Here is a 24,783-nt window from a genome sequence, read left to right on the forward strand (position 1 = left end):
AAAACCAAGATGTTAACGCCAAAACAAACGTCAACGACAGACTTAGAAAGCATCATTTCTATGTGCAAAGAATGTGAATGGCAAAGAATGACTAATAAACCACTGTTTTCTTCAAATAAAACACATATATTAATCCAAAGCTTTAAATAATGTACTGTATTGTATATAAACTTTCTGCTATATTTTCTCAAGGTCTGTCTAGTTGCAAATTTCAGGTGAACGCTATAGTCAATGAATGCACAGGAAGGCAGTGACCATGAGAAAACCATAGTTCTTAGTTATAAATGTTTACACTGACATATGACTGTAAAAAATGACCACTTTTAAGATTTTTATGTATTTCTATGGAATTATTAAATTAATATTTTTAATAAGCTGAAAAACTTGCTACAATGTGTAAAGCTAAATATGGCAGTTATTTCAAACTTCTGCATAGTATTAAGAATTATTTGTGCTTCAGACCACTTAATTTTAAAAAGTATTCAGTTTTGAGTATTTTTATACTTAATGAAAAGCTTAAAAACATTTTTTAGCAAATATGCCTGAAATAAACACAAAAACTTTGAGAAATGCTAATGTCAGTGAGACATTAGTGGAGTAATAAAATAAACCCTGAAACAAATAAAATTCTACAATAATGAAAACTCATTCTCAAAAGAATGACAATATAAAGAGCAAAAAAAAGAGAACTAGTTAGGTTGATGTACAAGATATGCAAAATTAGTAGGCTGCAATCAATATGGAAGAGCATAGCAGAGAAAAATGTATTTCCACTCTGAGTACTGCAATGCAAGTACTAGGGAAAATAATCAGACACATTGAGTAAAACCAATAAACTCTTATTAACAGCTATTAAGATTTGCAAAAGCAGCATGTAAATATAGCTGGAAACAACAAAATAAGCTCAACTTTAAGCTTCCATGAAAGCAGAGAGTTAAGACTAAGCAATCATTAGTCTTAGTCATTGTTATATATCTATGTAGTGTAATACGTAGCACATAACAGATGTTCAATAAGTTTTGTTCAATTAAAAAATTACATATATAATCACTCTACCTAGTGATTTCTATTATTTAAAGCAAATAATTTGGTAGGTCATTTGGTGATCTCAAAGTGAAGTCAGTTAATACACAATTTTTGTGTACATGAATTATGTGAACGTGAATTTATATATACCAGCATTTATGTGACTGTTAATCTGCAATCAAATACACCCAGTAAGATTTTGCCAGTCATATGTTAATGTGTATAAGTTTTCAGACCCGAAAAAGAAATGAAAAGTCTGCCGACTATCTGTATTTAATAGACCTGCACTGCTACAACGAAGGTTCCACCTGGATTGTTTGGACAATATCAAGTTGTTAGTTGAGTTGCCCCTAGAAGCAAACTCTGAGAAAACAATTATTGAGTGCACATGGGACAGTGCATTCAGTGGACTTACAGAAAAAGTCCATGGAACAGTGATCCTTCCAGAAAAAGTGCAAGGTGATGGATAAAAGGAAAAGCGGACAATAAAGAGTGTATTATTAAGCCAACTGCCCAAGTAGACAACACAAGGAAGCTCTGGAATTATTCCATTAAAAACAGGTGAAGAACCTGGGTATTTATACCTCTACACCACAGATCACTTGGTTAAGGGCCATCACTGAAGGAAATTAATTTCCATCCCCTTCCAGCCTGCCCACATAGGTGGGCAAAGTAGGTTTTGGCAACTCAAAGGTAGCCACCCAAGAAAGATGTAGTTGCTGCCTGTGGGAAGTCAAGCTCACATGTACGGGTAAGAGAATTTGAGGGGATATGAGTGGGACACTCAGAATATCCGCTATACCTGGCAATTATTGGCAATTCTTACATAAGCAAAAGAGACCATAGAGTAAAGAAGAGGATATGAAAACAAAATATAACTGTATCTTCTTTTTAACTCCAGGACAAACAGGCTTTACAGTATAGTGGCTACTACCATCTACACTCAGTAAACCACTGTGCTTGATAAAGGAATCAATGAATGATTTAGAAATAAACTATCCACATATAGATACACCACAATACAGCCATTCACACCCCACGTGCACTGAGCTCTGAGTTTTAGTTTACTTTTTAAACTTCACTTTTATGTAAGAAGGGACAGCTTTGATGCAGGACTTTTTCTTCCCTAAGAGATGGTCACATACTCCATTTTTGGCCATAAAGAGTCAAGAATAAAAATAATAGATTTAACGCTGACAATTTATCCTAATATAAACACAGTTATATAGCCAATTAAAAACCTAACGTGAAAGAGCATCTTGAATGTAAGAAGCAAATTCATCTTACATTTTGTTCTCTACATATTCTGAATCTCTCACATTCTTTCTCAGAATCCAATGGCAACTCAAGGCTAAATTTGTAATGCAGATTTTACATCTTATCATAGTCCTTCAGTTAATTTTGTTGCTTTCAGAAATCATTTTTATGCCAGTTCAATATGCTTCAATCATACGTAAATTATCAATTCTGATATACCTATTTTTAAAAAAATTAAGCTAGAGACAGGATATAATGTATTCTTTGTTTTCCAAAGGAGATCCATCTCAGGCTTATTAAAATTGATAATGAGTGAGGGGCTGGAGACTGGTTAGGCTGAAGAAAAAAGTAGAAATCAATTCTGAGCAGGGGAGTTAAGGTAAGCAATACATGAAATTAAAACCAAAGACAATTCCATTTTTGTTAGTTTAATAAATACCATATGTCAATTAGAATATGCTATTGTTTTTCTTTTAATGAAGATGGTTTATATTGATTAATAAACTTTGGAATTGTCTGAATGTGTGAGGAGGTATAGAACTTACTCTCATTTAGATTGATCAAGAATTGCTTAATTTGATCTCACAATGAAATTTCCCTTTAGGCTATGAATTTCATCAAGTTTGGATCAAGATAATGACAGAATAACCTTAAACAATTGTCATTTATCAAGGAAACCAGAAGTATTTATTAGAAAAGTTTAAGAAATTTAGAGGCTTAAAACCCAAACATAAACTGAATGATAATATTTGCTATTTTTCATCCTCTCAAAATTACCTATTTATATACCTAATGTCATGCAGTATAACATTACATTTGATGCACTCATTATAGTACAGCCTGCATTCCTAAAGGTCCCTGAGGATTCATTTCTAGGGATTAATTGACCTTGCATTCTTTAAAATGTTTTACTCTGCGTAAATTTCAACTTTAATTTCTTCCCCCTAAAATCAAAGAATCTTTCTACCCTACTCAAGTTTTAAGAATAGTTGGCGTCAGATAAAAAAAGGGAATACTATTAAGAAAACCATAGCGATGCAACACTAAAGTATAATTATCTCATCAAATAAGCTAACAGGAAAACCTCGTATTTTCCCAGGAAAGTCTATATTCAAAAAACATTCTCCAGACAAGGAAGATTACAAGTAATCATTTGTCTTAAGGAACTCCAATATGCCCCCAAAGGAATTTGATCATCTGATAGCTTCCGTAGAGGCCTAGAACTGGAAATCCAGCTCTAAGCTTTCAGACAGGTAGGCTTTGGTGACTTTACATACAAGGAACCTTTAGAGATCATTAAAATGAAATGTCTTCCTGTGGTTACAAAGCTAGCTGTTTTATTTTTAATGATAACCTGACCAAGTTGGTAACACAATTTTCTAGGACATTAAGAAGTTCACCCACAACTACACCAATATCTTTTGTCGGTAGACTGCCCTTATCAAAGGGGAAAATGTTCCAAGACCCCTAGTGGATGCCTGAAACCATATGTAGTACCAAACTCTATATACTGTTTTTTCAACCTGATAACCAAGATGGCTGCTGAGTGACTAAAGGGTAGGTAGTTTCTACAGCATGGATACCCTGGACAAAGGGACAAGACAGAATGTGACAGCACAAGATTTCATCATGCTACTTAGAACAGTGCACAATTTTAAATGTATGAATTGTTTATTTCTGGCATTTTCGTTGAATTATTTACAGACTGAATATGGTCACTGAAACTGCAGAAAGTGAAACCATGGATAAAGGAGAACTACTGTATATACCACTCTTTTCAAGCCTCCTTTTATTCATGAGCCTATTATAATTGTCTTCAGCTTAACCAGTCTCCAGCCTCTCACTCAAGACTAGTACAGTTTATTGGCTCTTTAGTTCTTATGGTCACTAGTGGTTCTGGCAAGCAGGAATCAAAAGCCTAATCATCCTTTGAATAAACTGATAAAATGGAGTTATTAAACTTACGAAACCAAAGATTACAGCCACGATCAAGGTATCCTCACCAATGTGTAACTGCCCCATGAACCCTACTGGAAATAGTCTTCAACTTCAGTCAAAAGAAATGTATTATAAATCAAAACAGAATCACTAACACCAACTTGATTGATTGATTGATTGATTGATTGATTGAAGCAAGCTGTCACTCTGTTACACAGGCAGGAGTGCAGTGGCATGATCACATTTCATTGCAGCCTCAACCTCCTGGGTTCGAGCAATCCTCCTGCCTCAATTTTTTTTTATGGAGACAAGGTCTCACTATGTTGCACAGACTGCAACTTTCTTCATTTAAACAATAGGAAAATGTGCTCGAGATTAAAATGCAATCACTAATTTTTAGTTTTTCAAAATAAATAATTCAAATTATTTATTAAAATAAATGCTGCTGCCTATATGTGACCTCAAGGGCTCTCAACTCTGATTGGCCTGTAACATAGAAACCAATGCTGCCATATCAGAGACTTACTGATCAGAATCTATAGAATGGTGACTAACTCTTGTTGTTGCATCATGTTGTTTATTTCTGTTCTTCTATATAGTATTTCATTCATGTTAACATTTTTGAAAACCACATGTTTTCTAGGCTCTGTACTACATATTTTCATATACTGTTTCATATACACTAAAATAGTTAGAGATGGATTGACATTTTAATATTTAACAAAACTGATATGATTCAAATTCCTATTAACAACTAAAACAAAATATTTTAATATTGATAGGAATATAGCACAGCTCATTTAGCTCAATACTTACAGTTAGCATGGTTAGGCTTCAAATATTAAAAGTTTATCAGATTATTTCTTTATTTAACAATTCAAGCTAAAGCATGAGTTTAATAATCTGTGCTTAAGATTGTCTTCTGCACTTCAGATAGGAAATTCCATTAAGAAATAGTTGTCATAATTCCACTTGATGAATTTCTTCTAATACTTCTAATATTTCTTTGGATATCTAAGCACTAAATATTGATTTCCCAAACTTATCAAGTGTAATAGAACAAGTGAATATTTTAGATCCAACTAAAACACCATTTGGGGACACTTTTCCCATTAGACTATTTCCCTTAACTTTCTGAATGCCTCTGGGCATAATTAAAAGACCCTGTTACTTTTCCTGTACAGTGTGTTAAAGTTTAAGTGTGGTACATAATTGAATTGATTAACAATTTTTAGAAGATTAATTAGCATCCCAACAGAAATTTAACAGAACTTTTCATTAATACCTTAATCTTGATAGTACCAATTTCCCTCTCAGAGCACTTTGAATTCCCAGAGATGGCTTCTAAATATGGAGCCTCTATTTACTTAATGGAGCTTTGCACCACTGAGAGTAGCTCTGTGGGGTGCTGGGGAACTCGAAGGAAGATGTGAAATGGGTTGCTAACGAACAAGAATGCAAAGTAGACCCTCTCAGCCTCACAGGTTTCAAGCACTACAATATCCCTTACCCTGATTACAGCTTCAGCAGAGTGGAGTGGTTTGTTTGTTGAAATAATGAATAGTAGATGGCATCCATTTTAGTGGAAAGTTTTAATTTTTGATTCCCTGAGGCTGTGTGAAATGAAATACCCTTATTTATTCCCATAAATGAAACCAAATTGCTTCTGCAGTTTCTTCTGAGAAAGATCAGCTAAGAACATCGATGTGACATGTTAGTCTATGATATAAAACATTCAGTGAATACACTTTTGTAGTGAAGAGCACTATTTCCATGAAGATTATTTTTTTCTGACTCATGTTCTTATCTGATTAAGTTTCTGCCATGAAAAACTGATGCCGAAGCACATCATGATGATGAAGCTTACCTCAGAAACTCAGGAAATAAAAATCTGTCTATTCTCTCTATTTTTACATATTTTTTGGTTAGAATATCAGTTATTTCTGAAAGTAATCATTACTGCCATAATAATATCTTATTAACTTTCAACAAGCAAACTCTTCAAATTAATTAAATAGGTATTTGGAAAGAACTAAAGTTTACCCTTGGAAAATCCAGGGGGAAAAAAAGTATCCTAAAACTTAGTAACTTTAAGATTGGAGAACTATTGAAACTGACTAGGAGAATAAAGAATTTTCAGAACCCTCAAATATGCAAGAAATCTTCATTACAAATAGTTGGTATGCCAATTATATATCAATTTATTTATTAAATCTTCCCCCAGTTATAGAAAATATTTGGTTAACCCAATCCTTACACCTGAAATAAAGTAAACAGCATCTACTTAGACATGTAGATACTCATTTATTTTCTAAAAAGTTATTAAGTGTCTACTAAACACTTACAATTCTCACCCCAGTTCAGCTAACATCCAATGGGCAGGGCCTGGTGAGGGTTAGGAGGACAGAAAATAATTAAATAAGATGATGTTGATAGGTAAAGGGCTAGAAATAAAACTTAGTAATAGATAGAAGTGAAGGGGCAGGGAGCCAAAGGGAGGACAGTGTCACTATCTCTGAGGTGCTGTTTGAGCTGAGACCTACGGGATAAGGTAGAGACATCTGTGGAATATTTAGGAAATAGCAAATTCAAGCTGGGAACATCTTACCTGTAAATCACTAGTAGTACACAGGAACAGAGATCTAACACATACAAAAGCAGACATTCTCCTAACATCTGTGGGGCTCAGGGTAAGAGTACAAATGGAGGCTCACATATTATATGCCTAAATATTTATAAGCAGTAAATCAAGGTAAACTGGAAAACAAAATATATTCCATCCTCCTATCATGACAATATTCCCTTTCACCAGAATGTAGTGGTATAAGCAAAGCTAGCCTCCAACTCCTGATTTATGCCCCTGTCCTCCTGCTCTGGGCTCAATCTACACTGCAAGGGGCCTTTACACACCCACATGTGGGCTCCCCAACCTGCCCATCTGAGCCCATTCACACACACATATGCATACACAGATACTCTTTGGCTAGCCGTCTGGAGGACAGACCCAGAGAATAAACTTGTACACATAGCTTCGGGGCTGTTTGGGGGCTATTTCAGCGTCCTGCATACCTAGAGCTCTCATCCCATGAGAAACATGCTGTAGAAGGACATTTTAAAGCATGTGGCTCAGAGCAGAGACCCCTCTTACTGGGACTAGTGGAGAGAATATACATAAAAAAATCACCAGCACACTTTTTTCCCCTCAACAAATCTCCCCAATCCAGCCTCTCTTTTCTTCCCAATTTTATACCAGTTAGCATCTAAGCTATGATGGGACAATAGCCTCCTACTATCTGTGATGGAGAACTGCTTTCCCCCATGATCACCATATCAAGAAGGAAAAAAGGAAAACTAACAATTACTTCATATTTAATTTCTGTGAACCAGTCACTTTTAATCTGCACCAAAACCTTTGATGTAGGTATTAGATAGATAAACTAAAGTTGAAATTTTAAGTAATTTATTCAAGATATGTGGCAGAATCAAGATAAGAACTCTATCAGAATTCTAAAACCTGTGCTTTGAAGATAAAGCACAGAAATCCTAACTGCAATTAGTTTACCACCCCTCTCTAAAGCATAAGCAAACTTGAAGCATTTTAAGACTACCAAAGAAATAGAATAGCTTTTGCATGAAGATACCCTAAGAACACTAAATTTAAATACAAGGATGTTCATCTCAGTGATATTTAAAGTTGGGGGGAAGTGTTAAAAAGAACCTCAATGTCCAGCTGCAGACAGTTAGATGAATGGCTCACAGACATCCTGACATCTCAGTTCCCGCCCTTCTCAGTTCCTTCTTTTTCTCCCAATCATATCTCAGATCGAATGTTGCCCTTACCTGAAACTGCACCACCTTTGAAATCACAAATTCAAACGTTTCACTCTCTAAACACGACCCCAGATCCACCCAGTTTGCCCAGGAAACATTCACCACACCTGTTCTTCAATCACATGGCAAACCTCCACCCTATTTACCCCTCTACCTTCTCCCAAACTATCATACCCTCCTATTATCTCTTTATCCTCTCCTCAGGTTAGCTCCCATGGCCCATCATTCAGCTATACTCTTTCCAAAGCCCTAAACTCCCTTGCCCCAATGTGGGTTTAATTTATACTGTTCTATATTTTGCCTCCCCTTAAAAATCAAATTTCTCAAAAAGTTGTCCATATTACTGTTCTCATTTCCCTCATCTCTCACTCAGTCCAACTCATCTAGTTTCTGTTCCTATCTTGGAAACTGTCCTAGTCAAGGTTGTGGGTGACCTCTGAGTCCCTAGACCCAACAGACCCTTTTCAAGATTTTCTCATGTTTAACTTCTTATAAGTATTCAACACAAACATCCTTTTCATCTTGGTTTCTACAATATCATAGGTTCTTTTTATTATTTTCCACAAATGTCTTTGGCAGTTACTCCAACTCCACCCACCCCTTAACCATGTTATTCCTTATGGCTCTTTCTTAAGTCCTAGTCTCACTTTACACATCTTTCAATTTCTATGAATTTAATTATTAATATCATCAGTAGGTCAGCATCTGTTTCTCTAGCTTTGTCTTTTCCTCGAAGATCACCTGCCTACTTGATCATAATACTCCCTGGTACCTCTAGCTCAACATGTTTAAAACTTATTTCTGTATTCTCTTCTTCCCTAACCTTGTTCCCGCTCTTCTTCTTGCCTCCTGTAAAAGGCGCCCTTTCTACAACGAATTGCGCAAATGAAAAATCTAAAAATCCTCCTCTATATTGCCCTTTCCTTTACCTCCTTCCCCAGTTCCAGTGTCAGTCACTAACTTTCACCAATCACTAACTCTACCACTTCTATTTCCTCAATGTCTCCCATTTATCCATTTATCTATAACCCCTATGGCCACTATCCATGTTGTTCAAACCACTACTATGTCTTGCCTTGAATACTGCAACAGCCTCCTAACTCGGTGTTTCCCAAACTTCTTCATGTCATGGCACACATAGAAAATGATAATATTTGCCAGATGTGGTGGGTCACAATTCTAATCCCAGCACTTTGGGAGGCTGAGGCAGGCAGATCACCTAAAGTCAGGAGTTCAAGACTAGCACGGCCAACATGGTGAAACCCCGTCTCTACTAAAAATACAAAAATTAGCCAGGTGTGGTGGCAGATGCCTGTAATCCCAGCTAATCAGGAGGCTGAGGCAGGAGAAACACTTAAACCCAGGAGGCAGAGGTGGCAGTGAGCCGAGATCATGCCATTGCACTCCAGCTTGGGTGACAGAGCGAGACTCTGTCTCAAAAAAAAAAAAAAAAAAAAAAAAAGGAAAGAAAGAAAGAAAAAGATAATATTTTAAGATACTCTGGGATAAACTAGAAGGAATTGAAGTCACCTATTCAGGGCTTAATTTTAAAAATCATCCCCTTTTTTTACATTATATAATTTTGAAAAATAAAATACAATATATTAGAGACAATGTTAAACACTAAATTTGTACAAAACATCAAATGGACTCTTTGAAATTTTAGTAAGAATTTTTAATAAGCTTTCCTTCATGAATATAATTTTAATATAAAATATTACATTTGAAATGACCACCATCAATTCCTGATCCAGACTCTTTAAGGATGATCTCTTGAAATTCTTGATAGTCATCACCAGAGAAAAACTTTCTTCATAAAAGTAAATGAAAAAAGCATTTTTATAACCATTCTAAAATTTACAACGGTTGAAATTAAACAGCTCTCCTTTAGTTGTCAAATACAAGGTTCAAATGTCTTGTGGTAATATAAGCAAATTTTGAGATAAGTTGTACCCTTTCTCACATCAAGTGTTTAGAAAATGATGGATATTTTTATCTGCAGAACACACAGACATCATCAAAAGTCACCTATAACTAACTTGGATGGGGATGGGGTTAAAGGAGAGAATGTTACCTGCAAACAGAAATGTCAGCTAACTATGATGTCAGAGAATGTCTCGGAGTTGCACTTGCCGGAAGCCTCTACTCCACCTTGGCAATGCTCACCCTTAAAAGCTACATTGTGGGTAACTGGAACACCTACCCTTCCTCAGCTCCATGAGTTGGCTAAATTCCAGCTTAGTTTCTCCTGGGATGCCAAAGACCTCGGATGAAGATACGGAGGGTAGAAAATATAGAACAAATGCATATATCAAAGAAATGCTGCTCTCTAGCAGTGTCACTAAAATGCTAAGGGACTGGCTATCCTCTGCATACTCCAGTTCTGAATATAGTGCAGCAGAAAACTATTTCTGAACTTCCTGGAAAGAATAATATTTAACTGGGTTTGGGTGGATTTGGTTCTCAGGCAGTAAAAATAGCACTTTCTAGGTATAGAACTTGTGTTAGGGCTTTCCGGAGAATCAAAACCTGTAAGATATATATAAGGAGATTTCTTATGCAAATTGGCTCATGTAATTTTGGAGACCATGAAGTTACACCATCTGCTTTCTACAAGCTAGAGAACCAGGAAAGCCAGTGGTGTAATCCAGTCCGAGGCCTGAGAATCAGGGGAGCCAAGGGTGTAACTCTCAGACCAGCTCTAAAGGCCTGAGGGGAGGACTGGTGTAAGTCCTGAAGTCCAAAGGCCAAAACCCAGGAACTCTGATGTCTGAGTACAGAGGAAATAGATGTCCCAGCTCAAGAAGAGAGAGTGAATCAACCTTCCTTCACCTTTTTGTCCTATTGGGCTCTCAACAATGGGATGATGACTCCCTACATTGGTGAGGGCAGATCTACTCAGCCCACTTAATCAAATGCTAATCTCTTCCAAATACACCCTCACTGACACACCCAGATATAATGTTTTGCCAGCTAGCTGGGTATCCCTTAGCCAAATCAAGTTGACACAAAATTAACCATCACAGAGCTCAATCTGAATAAACATACGAATAATGAGCATTTGCTGGTTGCACAGCCACCACCCACCAACCATTCCCTGCTTTGCTGTTCCTAACGGTATTAAGATTTTTCTTCGGGTTAGCATCTCCTCCTCCTCCTTAGAGCCCATGTTTCCAGGAGCCCTCAATCTAAGTTAAACAACGTACAGTCATGCATTGCTTAACTACAGGGATAAGTTCTGAGAAGTGTGTTGATGGGCAATCCCATCATTATGTGAACATCATAGAGTGTACTTACACAAACATAGATGATATAGCCTACTATACACCTAGGCTATATGGTATACCTAGGTATAACAAGTATACCTGTTTCCAGGCTACAAACCTGTATAAACCATGTTACTATACTGAATACTGCAGGCAAATGTAACACAATGGTATTTGTGTATCTAAACATAGAAAAGGTACAGTAATGATACAATATAAAAGATTTTTTTAAATGGTATACCTATATAGGGCACTCCCCATAAATGGAGTTTGCAAGACTGGAAGTTACTCTGGGTGAGCCAGTGAATGACTGGTGAGTGAATGTGAAGGCCTAGAACATTACTGTGTACTACTGTAGACTTTATAAACACTGTACACTTGGGTTACACTAAATTTATTTTTTAAAAGTTTTCTTCAACAATAAATTAACCTTAGCTTATTATAACTTCAAAAACTTTTAAACTTTTTAAAACTTTTTGACTCTTTTGTAATAACACTTAGCTTTAAAACACAAACACACTGAACAGCTGTACAAAAGTATTTTATTTGTGTCCTTATTCTATACACTTTTTTAATTTTTTTTTTTTTTTTTTTTAGTTTTTGAACGTTTTGGCTAAAAACTAAGACAAACACGTGTTGGCCTACGTCTACCTACACAGGGTCAGGATCATCAACATCACTATCTTCCACCTCCACATCTTGTCCCACCAGAAAGTCTTCAGGTGCAATAACATGCACGGATCAGTCACCTCTTATGATAACAATGCCTTCTTCTGGAATACCCCCTGAAGGACCTGCCTGAGGCTGTTTTATAGGTTTTTTATGGAAGTAGGAGTATACTCTAAAATAATAATAAAATGTATAGTATAGTAGTTATATAAACCAGTGACATAGTTATCATTATCAATATTATGCACTGGACATAATTGTATTATACTTTTGTATGACTAGCAGCATAAGTTTGTTTACACCAGCATGACCACAGACACGAGTAATGAACTATTAAGTAATGTGTCATGCTATGACATTACTATGGCTATAATGTCACTAGCCAATAGGATTTTTTCAGCTTCATTATAATCATATAGGACCACTGCCACATATGACGTCCGTTGGCCAAAAAATCATTATGCAGCGCATGACTGTGTGTGTATCCTCATGCATCCTGTTCCCCATCCCTCAAGGATACACTTACCAAGGGCTTTTGAAAGAGAATGTTTACCTGTTCTTCTGAGATGGCTACCAAGCGATGCTCTCTGTTGTACTTTGTGATATGTCATGTGAAGAATGAAACTGGTAGTACATGCATTCTCAATGGAGGCAATAACACCTCCAAATGGGGCAAAAACTGGGGAGAGAAAAATCTTACCTTTTTTACACATAAAGAACAAATATACATACAATACATAAATAGATATACAGTGTATCTGAGGTATTAAAATTTGAGGAGGGGCATTAAGAAGTCTAAAAAGGCTCCTTAAAAGAGCAATAATGAAAGAAAAAAAGATTGAGAAACACTATTCTAGACTATAGCAAATACCACAAAAGGCAGAAGAGAATAATGGAAACTCAATTATTGATGTTATCATCAAGCCTATGATGGAAATATGGAGCACTTGTCTGACATATATGTGACCCAGAACATTAAAGTGCTGCTACTTTAGTCCCAGTTTCTGCTAAGCCTCCATGAAAATAGGTCCCAGATATTGCTACACCCAAAATGAGCCAAATAGGATCAGAACCTCATTTAGAACAAGTGAAGAGGAGGTGGGAAATGGATTTTGAAACCCTTGTCCTCTCATCCCCTGGAGAGTATAAAAGGGCCAAAATTGAAGACAGAGTTGGAAGTTAGAGAGTAGTTATTAGGGTGCTGACATGAGGGAGAATGGTAGAGAGTGCTCGAACTCAGAGGGACTTCAAGGAATTTACCTAAATAGTTTTGATATGTATCTGGAAATTTGTAGAGACATATGGACTGGTGACTGAAGCTGACATGAAATTGTGAAGTCAAGTTTCTATCCTTTATTCATGAAAGTTAAAGGAAATGCAAAGTCAAAATTGAAGTGAACTGAGAGAGGTTCAGTTCCCCTCCATCATTCCTCTGCATTTAAACTTTATTACTTAGGATTATTTGGTTGCAAGATAATCCTGCATTTTTTGTCATACAAAAAATGCAGCTGGGACCAGCTTAAATGAAATGGTAATTTACTAGCTCACATAACCAAATCACAGAATGTGAGAGATGGATTGAACCTTGGGAATGACTGAACCCAGAGACATAAACACTGATGAAACTTTCCATCTATTATCAGAAGCTAGGGAAAAGGCGCAGGCAGACAAAAAAGAAAAAAATAATCTCCAAGCAAGTTGGACAAAAATTGATTTTAGACTGGCATCAATATCAGAAGTCCAAATCAGTGGATAAAACACAGAAGTGTTGGGGTAGAAGATATTCAAAATCATGTAATCAATTCACTTCGAAATGCATCTAGCAAAATGGTAGATGGATGTAAATACGGATGGAGAGATGCACATATGTATATTATGATAAAGCAAGTATAGTAAAATGTTAAAGGTAGAATCTTGGTGGTGGGCATATAGGTGTTCACCATAACATTCTTTCAACCTTTCTCTATATTTGACATTTTTGTAACAAAATTTTGGGGAAAAATAAGCAGGAGAACTGCATCATGGCTGTAGTAATTAGCCCTTTGTCAAGATTCCAGTCCTAAACTGAAGGTACAGAAAACATGTCTTATACTCCAGGGAAAGGGAGGACTGACAAAAGCTATTCATTTGTACAGAATATGTAAGTATTTATTGAGTTCCCACCTGGCAGCAAGATCAAGGTGTTAAAGGGAAATCAGATATAGACCTGCAGTTATAGCACAAGGTAAGAAGTGACCATCCTTGTTTGGAAATGCAAGGGGAATGACAGGTGAAAATGACTGTGCCACTGATTAAATCAGCTTATATTGGTTATCAGTGCACCACACATCATTTCACATGCCCTGACTTCTCAGACAATCAACTGGGTGATGGCATCCTTACGTGATATAGGAAAATCACATAGAAATATATTTGTGGTGGGTGACAACTTTTGAATTTGCTGTGGTATCTTGTAGTTGTTTATCTAAATAGAGATGTCCAATAGGTCCAGAATTCAGGAAAAATCTTGAGTATTCGGAGATTAGAAGTCATCATCATTATAAAAATGGTATGAGAAACAGAGACCTTGGGTAAGATCATGCAAACAAAGAGTGTACAGTGGAAAGAAATTATTGCTTCTTTCATTTTTTTATCCACTCATCAAACTGTCATTGTGAGTCACTAGAACTGTGAATAAAAAGTGACAGAACGTTTCCAAGAAGTTTGTAACTTCTTGATGGTCAAATCCAATGATCTAGTTGCAATCCCAAATGTGTTTAACATAATTCTGTACAGCATATACTTGGTTGGCTACTTCTTCATTGGAAAGCTCACCTCTGGTGATGTTCCAATTACTATTTTCCTCACTTCCTCCTTTCAGTCTCTTACTGAAACTTAGAATTTGACATTCGCAGGAATCCATCCTTGGTCTTTAAATCTTCATCTCTAACTCCAATTTTCCACAGTTAGGCTTTATGTCAAACGGACTATATAAAGTTCAACAGTTAGTTTAAACCTAAAACTTGTGCTGGTAGTACAACATGAGCAATACTGACCATCTTGGGGACAGATTGATCTAGTTTGTAAGGACCATAATTGCTTTAAACTCTGAGTGTATTTTCTCATGTCCTGAAAATGGTGATGAAAATATTTGATTTTCAAGGAGACTGTTGATGATTCATTTACCAATCTAAAGCACTAGTGCCCCGCACTCGTAATCCATAACTTGAGATGAACACACCAAAGTGTAAATATCTTATCCACCTGATCTGTGTAAAGTTTGTAACACCAAAATATTAACTTCTGTTTTTGATCACTCAGCCTCCATAGTTATTCATGTTGCATGATCTGATTCGCTCTTTTAGAATTTCTCATAGCGTCAGGGACTAACTCAAAGTAACAGGAGCAACTGCTTCCTTCCATATCCCACATTGAGGAAAACACATTTTGCAAGCCGTCTTAAAGAAACAGGTCACCTTAGTTGAGGGATGAAACTTAAAAGCAAGCTTCGTCACAAAAAACACAGTTCAACACCACCTCGCCCGTCTGCTGGCAGCTCAAAGGAGAGAAAGAGAGGCCAAGACATACTTCACACAGCAGAGACTAAACGCCAGCTTTTATCTTTCCCGCTGGTCCTTAAGGGACCAACCGTGCTGATTTTCCGTCATGTTCCGCGCCACTTCCGTTCGCGCACTTCAATTACGTCAGGCGTCCTCTCTCGCGGTATCATTCGGTTGCTGAGGCCCTGTAATAAAGGTCTCGCGAAATTTGTTCTAGAGGTCCAAGCTTGCTTCTTAGTTTACTCCACCCCACCCCCAACCTGTCCCTCCTTTTCTTTCCAAGTCACAAAATTCTCCCCTTCCCTCCCCCGGAGTTTACGGCCCACCTCCTGTTTCCGATTTCAGCCCGGAACCGGAAGTGTAGTGGGCGGGGCCCAGCGGCGGAAAACGCAGCGGAGCCAGATCCGGACCCGGCTGTGGCCGCTGCCGCTATCCCCGCCACGGATCGCCGGGTAGCAGGACTGCGCGGCTCCAGCCTGAGGGTCGGTCCGGAGGCGGGTGGGCGTGGATCTCACCCGGATTGTCCGGGCGGCACCGCTCCCGGCCCCACCGGGCGCCGCGAGGGATCATGTCTACAGCCTCTGCCGCCTCCTCCTCCTCCTCGTCTTCGGCCGGTGAGATGATCGAAGCCCCTTCTCAGGTCCTCAACTTTGAAGAGATCGACTACAAGGAAATCGAGGTGGAAGAGGTGAGCGAGGCCCTGCATGGAGACGCCGGTACCGGCCCGGCCCGCCCCTGCCTCTGCCTGTTCCCGGCTCTGAAGGTGCCTCCCCGGCCCCTCTAATTCGCGGGACCCTGTGGGGTCCACCCGGGAGACCCAACAGCCTTCACTGACGTGGGAGTGGGGGTTACTCTCTGAGCTCAACTGCTCGGGAGTAGCTGCCTTTTTTCCTGTCTTGAGTACTCTTGCTTTTGGATTTGATATTCCGGTGATAAACAGGAGAATGAACTGGTGAGACAGTGTGGTCCTCCAGTTCTCGTATCTGTAAGTAGTAGTTTCAGCGAAGATCGTAGCCGTTCTGGAGTTTCAGTCCGCTGGACGTGAAGTTCTTAATGGCCAGTAATTGTATTATGTTCGACTTCTACTTCAGTATCTGGTATGTAGGGGATGCTCAATAAATGCTTGTTAAATTAGTAGATCATCAAGTCTAATAAAGTGTTTCCCTTAGCATCGAATGGTTCTCAGTTTCTCCGATACCGCACAGCAATACTCGTAATGTTTAAACGCTCGGCTTTCAGTTGGGCTAATGTAGGTGAATTTCACCATAAGTAACACAGACTGGTCTACGATCAAAAGATGTTTCAAGTAGCATATTCTGAAGAGATAACGAATGATCGGTGACAATCAGAATATAACATTAGACTGGAAATCGCTATCAGAAAACCCATATCCTTTCTTTATTCTGCAGTAATTTATTTTAGAACAAGCTATTTCAAAGTGACTTTAAAGTGTTGCTTTTCAGATTAACAGAGAGGTAAATTGGGTTCTAATGACTATAAAATTTAGAAAAGTAAAAGCTGCATATATATTTTTTAAAGAGACTTTAGAACTTGTTAAAAACTTTGGCTGAAAATACTATATCTTACCATTTATTTGCCGTTTTTTTAATTTATTAAGCACTTGCGTTATATATCCCGTGAAAAACCTAGTGAAATATTATAGATTGTCAACAAGTTATGTCTACTTTAAAATTCTAAAATTATTTTTAAGTGTCAGCAAGTTCGAAGTAGTGAGATAACGTTCAACAAATAAATTTTTTTTTCCTGTGCATGTTTTGGAAGAGTAATGGATTACTGAATTATATACTTTTTATCACATAAAGTAACTTTAGAGATCATTGAGAACATCCTCATTTTACAAGATAATATGGTGGGAAAAGCAAGGTCTTTGGAATTAGAGGAAAGTTCAATGTATCAGATATGCCATTATTAGCTGTGTGATTTGGGGCAAGTTTCCTAACCCCTTTGAATTTTAGTTTTAGAAAGGGCTAATAAATTCTGTTTCATCTTATCTGCATAACAGATCTTAGTAGACATTATATGCAAAACACCTACCACAGGGCCTGACACATATTAGGAAACCTAGTTCCAGAGAGGAAATGTGACCTGCTTTAAGGTCACATGGCTAAAAGAAGACCTGTATTTTGAAAAGAGGGGGGAATGTTTTTAAGTTTATTTTTTTTACATTGAGGCTATGATAAATTCCTTTTCCAGAAGTGGATAGTTGATCCAACTTTCATGGCTAATATTCTTTTTTAAGAAGAAAAATTCCGTGAGTCAGTATACAAGAATTGCAGTTTTTAAATAAGCGTTTACGTCTCCTCTGTGGTGAATTGCTATGCTTGTAGACTACAAATTGTTATATAATAATAACTTGTGCTTTATGGTCTACTAAATGCTTTCACAAACTTACTTCATTTGGTTCTTACAACCTTAGTTTTTGTATGCTACTTTCTAAAGCTTTTTACATTCTTGATTCATGGAAAAACAAATTACTAAGGAGGTAGTTATCATTTTGATGTTCTTCCCCTAAAGCTATTTCACTTCTGGTTAGGTTTCTGTGTTTCCAAGACCCTTCTCTCAATTTAGATAATGTTTCAATCTTTGTGTGTATGTGGGTGTGTGTGTGTTTAGGACATTTCTGGGGAGTAGGATTTTGTTTTTAGACAAAAATTTGTTTTTAATATTAGGCAGTCATTTGGGTTTTTTGTTTGTTTTATTCCCCTTCATTTTTAATACTCAGTTCATTTTTGCATTAAAGATTGTATTTGGATCTTTCTGATATTGAAAGCATTACATAATTTCCATCATGTTCTTCATTTGCATACATTAAACCAGTGTTACACAATCCAGAGTGAACCAAGGACACTTATTAGCTATTTGTCAACTTAGATTACACTTCCAGTTCAGTTGTAAGATAACAGAGGAAGATGACCAGAAACAAAAACTACTTTATGTTGCTTTCAATATTTTATATTGTATGAGAATATTACCTTCTAAATTAAGAAAATCATATTATGTATTTCTCAATATAATTGAATTGCATTATATCAATATAATTAGAAACTGTAAAAAAAAATAATTCAACCACAGGCCAAATATGCAATCATTTAGTAGATACATATTTCTAAGACATCAGCTGATCTTGCATTTCTAATATTGTAACTCAATAGTATTAGTTTGGCACATCTTAGATTCAGTTCAGTTCAATCAAATTAGGTAAAGTCTCAGCCTCAGAAATCTGCCTGGGTACTTTTTAAAAGTCATTTAGTGTTTACCATCTAGATCTGGCTGTAAAGAATATTGGAATAAAAGAGGGGATGGGTTGCAAGAAGTGTTACACAGGGTGGTATAGTGGAAAGTGTTCTGGACTGAAAATTAGAAAATGTAGATGCTGTACTGATTCTGCCATAATATATTTTTGTAACTTTGAGGAAGTCACCACGTTTTTCTGGGCCTGTGGTTACTAATGTAAACTGAGGGATTAAACAAGATCATTTAAGGTCTTTTCCAGTTCTAAAATGAAAACACATTCATTTTTTCCAGTATTTAACTGTTTTCTACAGTAACCTTAGAAGTTCTTTACGGACAGTGATCATGGTCTCCTGTAGAATTTAGTTGGTGACCAACTAATCCTGGGTTGACCTGGCAAATGATATACCATTTTACAGATCTTGACAAGCAGTCATAGAGTTTGACTTGCCAGAAGCTGCATGCCTAAGTAAATGGTAAAGCTGGGAAATGAATATGAGATTTCTCACTTGTGAGTCAGTTGCCCTTTCCACTGGATTTACAGTGTCACTCAGTACTTTCTGAAGTACTCTATAAACAAACCTAACATGGGAAAGGGGAAACAAAAAACTGATTTCCTTTTTAGTGTACTTGGTCCTGAGCATTTAATGAGCATTCTCATCTGTGCATAATACTCTGAGGTACTATAAAAGATGAATAGGGCTTGGTGCGATGGCTCCCACCTATAATCCCAGTACTTTGGAGAGCCAATGCGGGCAGATCACTTGAGGCCAGGAGTTCAAGACCACCATGGCCAACACAGAGAAACCCTGTCACTGCTAAAAATTAGCTAGGTATGGTGGCACAAGCTTGTAATCCCAGCTACTTGAGTGGCTGAGGCATGAGAATCATTTGAACCCAGTAGGCAGAGGTTGCAGTGAGCTGAGATCACACCACCGCACCCTAGCCTGCACAACAGAGCGAGACTCTGTGTCAAAAAAAAAAAAAAATAGATGACAGAAGAATCCTAGGATTACCTCCTTAAAATGTCTGACTTAGTATGATATGAGACTGGAGTAAACACAGAACAGTTAACCATAGACCACAGATTTAAAACTGTGAATATAGTGTAAATTAAACACTTAGGCCATAATTTGAAAATAGAGTTAATAACAGAAGGTTCCATTGAGTAGGGACAAGTTTAAAACTAGGTTTTGAATAAGGTGACCATCATGGGTTGGGAAAGTCACTAAGATGAATTTTCTTTGCAGTTGTTCCTCTGCCTGAAGTGCTGTTCCCCCAGAACTTAAAATGACTGACTCCTCACCAATCAAGTCCCACCTCAAATGTTATTAATACTTCCTTAGAGAAGCATTCCCTGAGCAACCTAGATCTTTGTCATTTCTATTATCTTTCATGGTACTTACCAGTAACTGAAATTGTGTCTCTACTTCAGCAAAATGTAAGGTGCTTTATTCACTTTTGTAACCCCAATGCCCAGAATCTAGAATCTCTATAAATATTTGTTCAATTAGTACATGAAAGTATCACAGCATAATCATAAGAATTAAATGCCTATCTTGTTCTCTTATATTACATGTGATAAAACGAGCTAAGTTACGTGATTTGGCTAAGGCAACACTTACATTAGAAATGAGATCTGAGTCTTGTTTTAATGTCATCTCTATTATAGTTAGCAGATACTTTTGTTTAGCAGGGATAAAAGATGCTGTAAAGGGCCAGATGCTATGAGTAAGCCACGAATGGTAGGTCTTTACTACAGAGTGCTAAAAAGACCCTATTTACAATAGTTGCTTTTGAAAAGGGAGACCCATAATGCTGACCTCAACTATAGTGTAGGAACAAAGCTACTGTATTGGACACATAAAATTACTGCAGCATTTGTATGTATTCTTCAGCCTTGTTAAGGAGACACACAAAGGTTTTGTTTTAAAAGCTAAAATATACTACCAAGAGGAAATATAGATAGAACTTATACAGTTGCATGTATTTTGTAGGTTTAAGTTATAAATATATGGGGAATTGGTATTAGAGAAAAACCTAATTTATAGTGGTCTAAACAAACTGAGTACGTAGATTTGTTAGTCACTATTTAATTATAGATACCTAAAATAAATACATTCTTTGATGTGAAAGTGACCACTGATTTCAGTAGAAATCTGGAATTACTAAAGAGGTAGCTACAGAGATAATTTTTGTATTGTACATGTGTAGCTTAAAAGATAGCATGAGCATATTATTTGAAATAAAAGCCTAGTAAACGGGTGAGATGTATTGTGGCAGGTATTAAAAGACTGCATGAAAAAGTCAGAAGAAAGCTTGAATAATCAAAGCTTTACTTTTATGTTATCAAATCCATCTTGTCAGCAGATGGCAGTTCCACTCTACCGCAGTTTATTAATAGATATTGAAGTTCTAACATAGTTGGAGGCTCCAAGTCCTAACTAATAAATGTATGATCTCTGCTTGTTCTGTCATGTTCTGCATTTCTAGCCAGAACAATGCCAGTATCACCAGGGGTCCATTCAGATAGTTCATAGAACAGAGCCAAATGAAACTGAAGCTATGGTCACTGAACTAAAAATAACATGAATTCGGAACAATTAAAAGAATTATTTAATAATAAATTAAGAGCACAAAGGCATACATCCTTTTCCATTTAGTTTAGGTTAGGTGTGTGTTTGCTTGTTTTCTTTAACATGACTTGTCTGAAGGAATGGGGTCATCTTGCATCATCAAGAAACTAATTTTTAAAGGAATTTCTTTAAAAATAACACATACACACAAAACGCGACTTTTGTTTTTGTGCCTTCAATAGTAATTGCATGGAAATATTCTATATACCATCTCATATTCTTCTATATTTTTATTAAAAAATTAAATTTAAATCTACTTAATTGTATGAGACTAAAGTTTTAGACCCAAAACAAAGAGGATTCAACCATAGGGGGAGCAATGCTTATCATAAAGTAATTAATCAAAAACATTGTGATTTAGAAAACATTCATAAATTTAGAAGGAAATATTTCCAAATTGACCTCCCTTTTATAACCAAAGTCCTTTTTGCATTCCTCTTGTTTTTCACAAATGAAGGGTCATGAAGAATATCTGGAATATTTATTTGTAGATCAACATTTTAGTTGGATGCGTATGGTAGGGGAGATACTTGTAACTTGATATGTTCTCCTTTTTACACTTTTGATGAAAATTCATCTTTGGGGAAAAAACAGTCATTTAAAATAATGTTGGGCTAGGTACGGTGGCTCACACCTGTAATCCCAATACTTTGGGAGGCCAAGGTGGGAGATTGTATGAGACCAGGAGTTTGAGGCGAGTCTGGGCAACATAGTGAGACCCTGTCTCTATAAAAAATTTTAAAAAACAGAAAAACCGAATTGTTAATTATAGTGTGTCAAATAAACTATATTATTTAGAAAAGAATACAGTTCAGAAAGCATGTTTGATTTGTGAACTTGGACTAGAAATTTAGTAGTAAATAAAAAGTGGCCTTCTTTCAGTGGTTTACAACTTGAATATTAAGTTTTTTCATCGTTTACCTCCATTGCCAGTATGTCTCAAGAGTGGCCATATATCCCAGTTTTTTCTATTGATCTACCATATGTCAAGAAAAACATCAAATTTGCTTTCTGTAGTTTGTAACATTGGCTTATTCCTTATCTAATAATGTACATAATCTCCTTATGTGTTTTTAGGCTTGGCCTTGGTAGTCCAGACATATTATTATTCTACATCTGATCTTCTCCACCATTTTATGTTCTTGATTAATACAACAGGGAAATTTGTTACCAAGATATTTGCATTTGAAACATTTTCTTAGAAGTATATGTGATATATATATTTTTTAATCTATACACATGTAAGGTTTTCCCCAGTCAGTGGAGTACTGTTTTACATAGCCTGAGAGAGGTGGAATGCAGACAGTAATGAACTTTCTTAACGAGCGTTTCCTGTTGGAGCAGTGGTGTCCACAACTCTTTGTTTGTCTCCTACTGGTAAAACAAAACACTTTCTATTTTGTATACTCAGTTTTCAGTGTGTATGTATAAAATATTTTTAAACAATGGGCGATGGAAGGTTTCATACTATCATTTGATCATGGCTCAAGTTGCAATAAGTACTTTGGAAATAAAACCTTTCTAAAATGTGAGAATTGACTTAATTAAAATGAGATAATATCTGTAAATCTACTTAACTAATGTCAAGTAAACTACAATATACACAAGTGAGGGACCGATAATGGAGTCAGCATTTGACATATTGAACTTAATAAGCCTGTAGGGCCCCCTGAGTCTCAAACCAGTTTTAAATACATCTTGAGCTTGGGCAAAACCTGGATGGGTGAGATTTGAGAGTATGAAGCCATGAGATTAGAGAACAGATTCAGAAAGAAAAGGGACAAGGACAGAACCCTGGAAAGTAGCAGCATCTAAGCTTTGGACAGAGGAAGGAAGAATCAGTGAAGGAGGCTAAAATAAAACTCTTTCTTAAGCAGAGACAGGCAGAGAAGGGATTGTTGACAGCCGTCTTTGGAGACTACCGTAAGCCCTTTATACACAAGCCTTGTATTAACCCAACTTCATTCTTTTTTCTTAAAGGAGATTAGGGCTTTTTAAAACCCCCTTCTAAACAGCTAAAAATCTGATTCAAATATAATCTTTTGAAGAGTTGATTGTTGTTATCATACTTGCTACCTTTGAGTAGATTTTTCTCTGTACCAGGCACTGGACCAAATCCTGTGTGTATCTGGCAGGCCTCTGTTTTGTTGGCACCATGAAACATACCTGAAAGCTGACTCTGATTTACTAATTCCATGATCCTTGAATAGGTAACTTCAGTTCTTGGAGCCTTGGTTTTCTTCTGTCTAAGGTTGGAATAAAAAATCCTATATATTCATGGGTTTATGGTGACAGACTCCATCATGTTTGTAAGAGCTTTACAAGTTATAATACCTTATTAAATATAAGGCTGCATTATTGTTATACAGATAATAAAATTGCATTTCTTTAGAATGTTATTTCTTGAAAGGAATGAGAAGTATATTGGAATGCCCTGCCTTGCTACATAGCACCTTCTGCCACCTCTAATTCCCATTCAGATTTCTCCCTTAGAGAGCTAATATCAGAATGCAAAATATACCAGGAAACAACTTTATCTGTTGTATATATCATCTAATTATTCTATCTTCTACTCTTGTGGATATATGCTTATAGTCTTTTTTGTTTAAAGCACAAAACTCCTGTCTATGGCCAGGTGCAGTGGTTCACACCTGTAATCTCAGTACTTTGGAAGGCCAACGCAGGCAGATCGCTTCAGCTCAGGAGTTCAAGACCAGCCTGAACAACATGGCAAAACCCCGTCACCACTAAAAATACAAAAATTAGCCGAGTGTGGTGGCACAAATCTGTAATCCCAGCTACTTTCAAGTGGCTGAGGCAGGAGAGTCACTTCAACCAGAGAGGCAGAGGCTGCAGTGAGCTAAGATCGCGCCACTACACTCTAGCGTGGGTGACAGAGGGAGACCCTGTCTCAAAAAAAAAAAAAAAACAACAACAACAAAAACTCCTCTCCTTCTGTCTCTATTTCTTACTTGTTTTTAAAAGTTCAGAAATTTAACTATTTTTCTGTAACTACTATTTAATTATGTCATTCCTCTTTTCAACTCCGTAGAGAAAAGCATTTAATCTTGCCACAACAAAGATATTTACAATGTAATACTTATCTCTTTTAAGTATCTTTGTATTCAGAAATTTCAAGATTAATTCGGTTATTTCAGAATTCAGTCTTCCCTCATAAGGATTTTCTTTTTCCCTTGCTCCTACCCAAGATGACCTATGGGTGCTGTGGAAAGCTTCCACAAATAGTATCAACAGCAAAGGAGGGCTCTGTGGTCTGTATGACGGCTTCCACTGAAATATTTGCCTTATTATGTATTGTTAATGGATTAGCCTAATGCAGTGGTTTTCAAACATTGAAACTACCTGGAG

At 36.7% G+C, this 24,783-nt stretch overlaps 1 protein-coding gene across 3 annotated transcripts in view; it reads left to right on the top strand.

The window, feature by feature from the left end:
* Positions 1-15,683: 15,683 nt before the first annotated feature.
* LOC105496641 (mitogen-activated protein kinase kinase kinase 7) overlaps positions 15,684-24,783 on the top strand; it is a 73,019-nt gene continuing 63,919 nt past the window's right edge. For 2 of the 3 annotated variants that reach the window (XR_011623535.1, XM_011767173.3), the window contains exon 1: positions 15,684-16,214. Coding sequence is in view for 2 of the 3 variants with exons in the window: in XM_011767173.3 (XP_011765475.1) it covers positions 16,095-16,214 (120 nt within the window). In the remaining variant the exon portion in view is untranslated. The remainder of the gene's footprint in view (positions 16,215-24,783) is intronic. The other variant, XM_011767181.3, reaches the window with a different exon arrangement.

This window comes from Macaca nemestrina, chromosome 5 (assembly GCF_043159975.1).
Source record: "Macaca nemestrina isolate mMacNem1 chromosome 5, mMacNem.hap1, whole genome shotgun sequence".
NCBI lineage: Eukaryota > Metazoa > Chordata > Mammalia > Primates > Cercopithecidae > Macaca > Macaca nemestrina.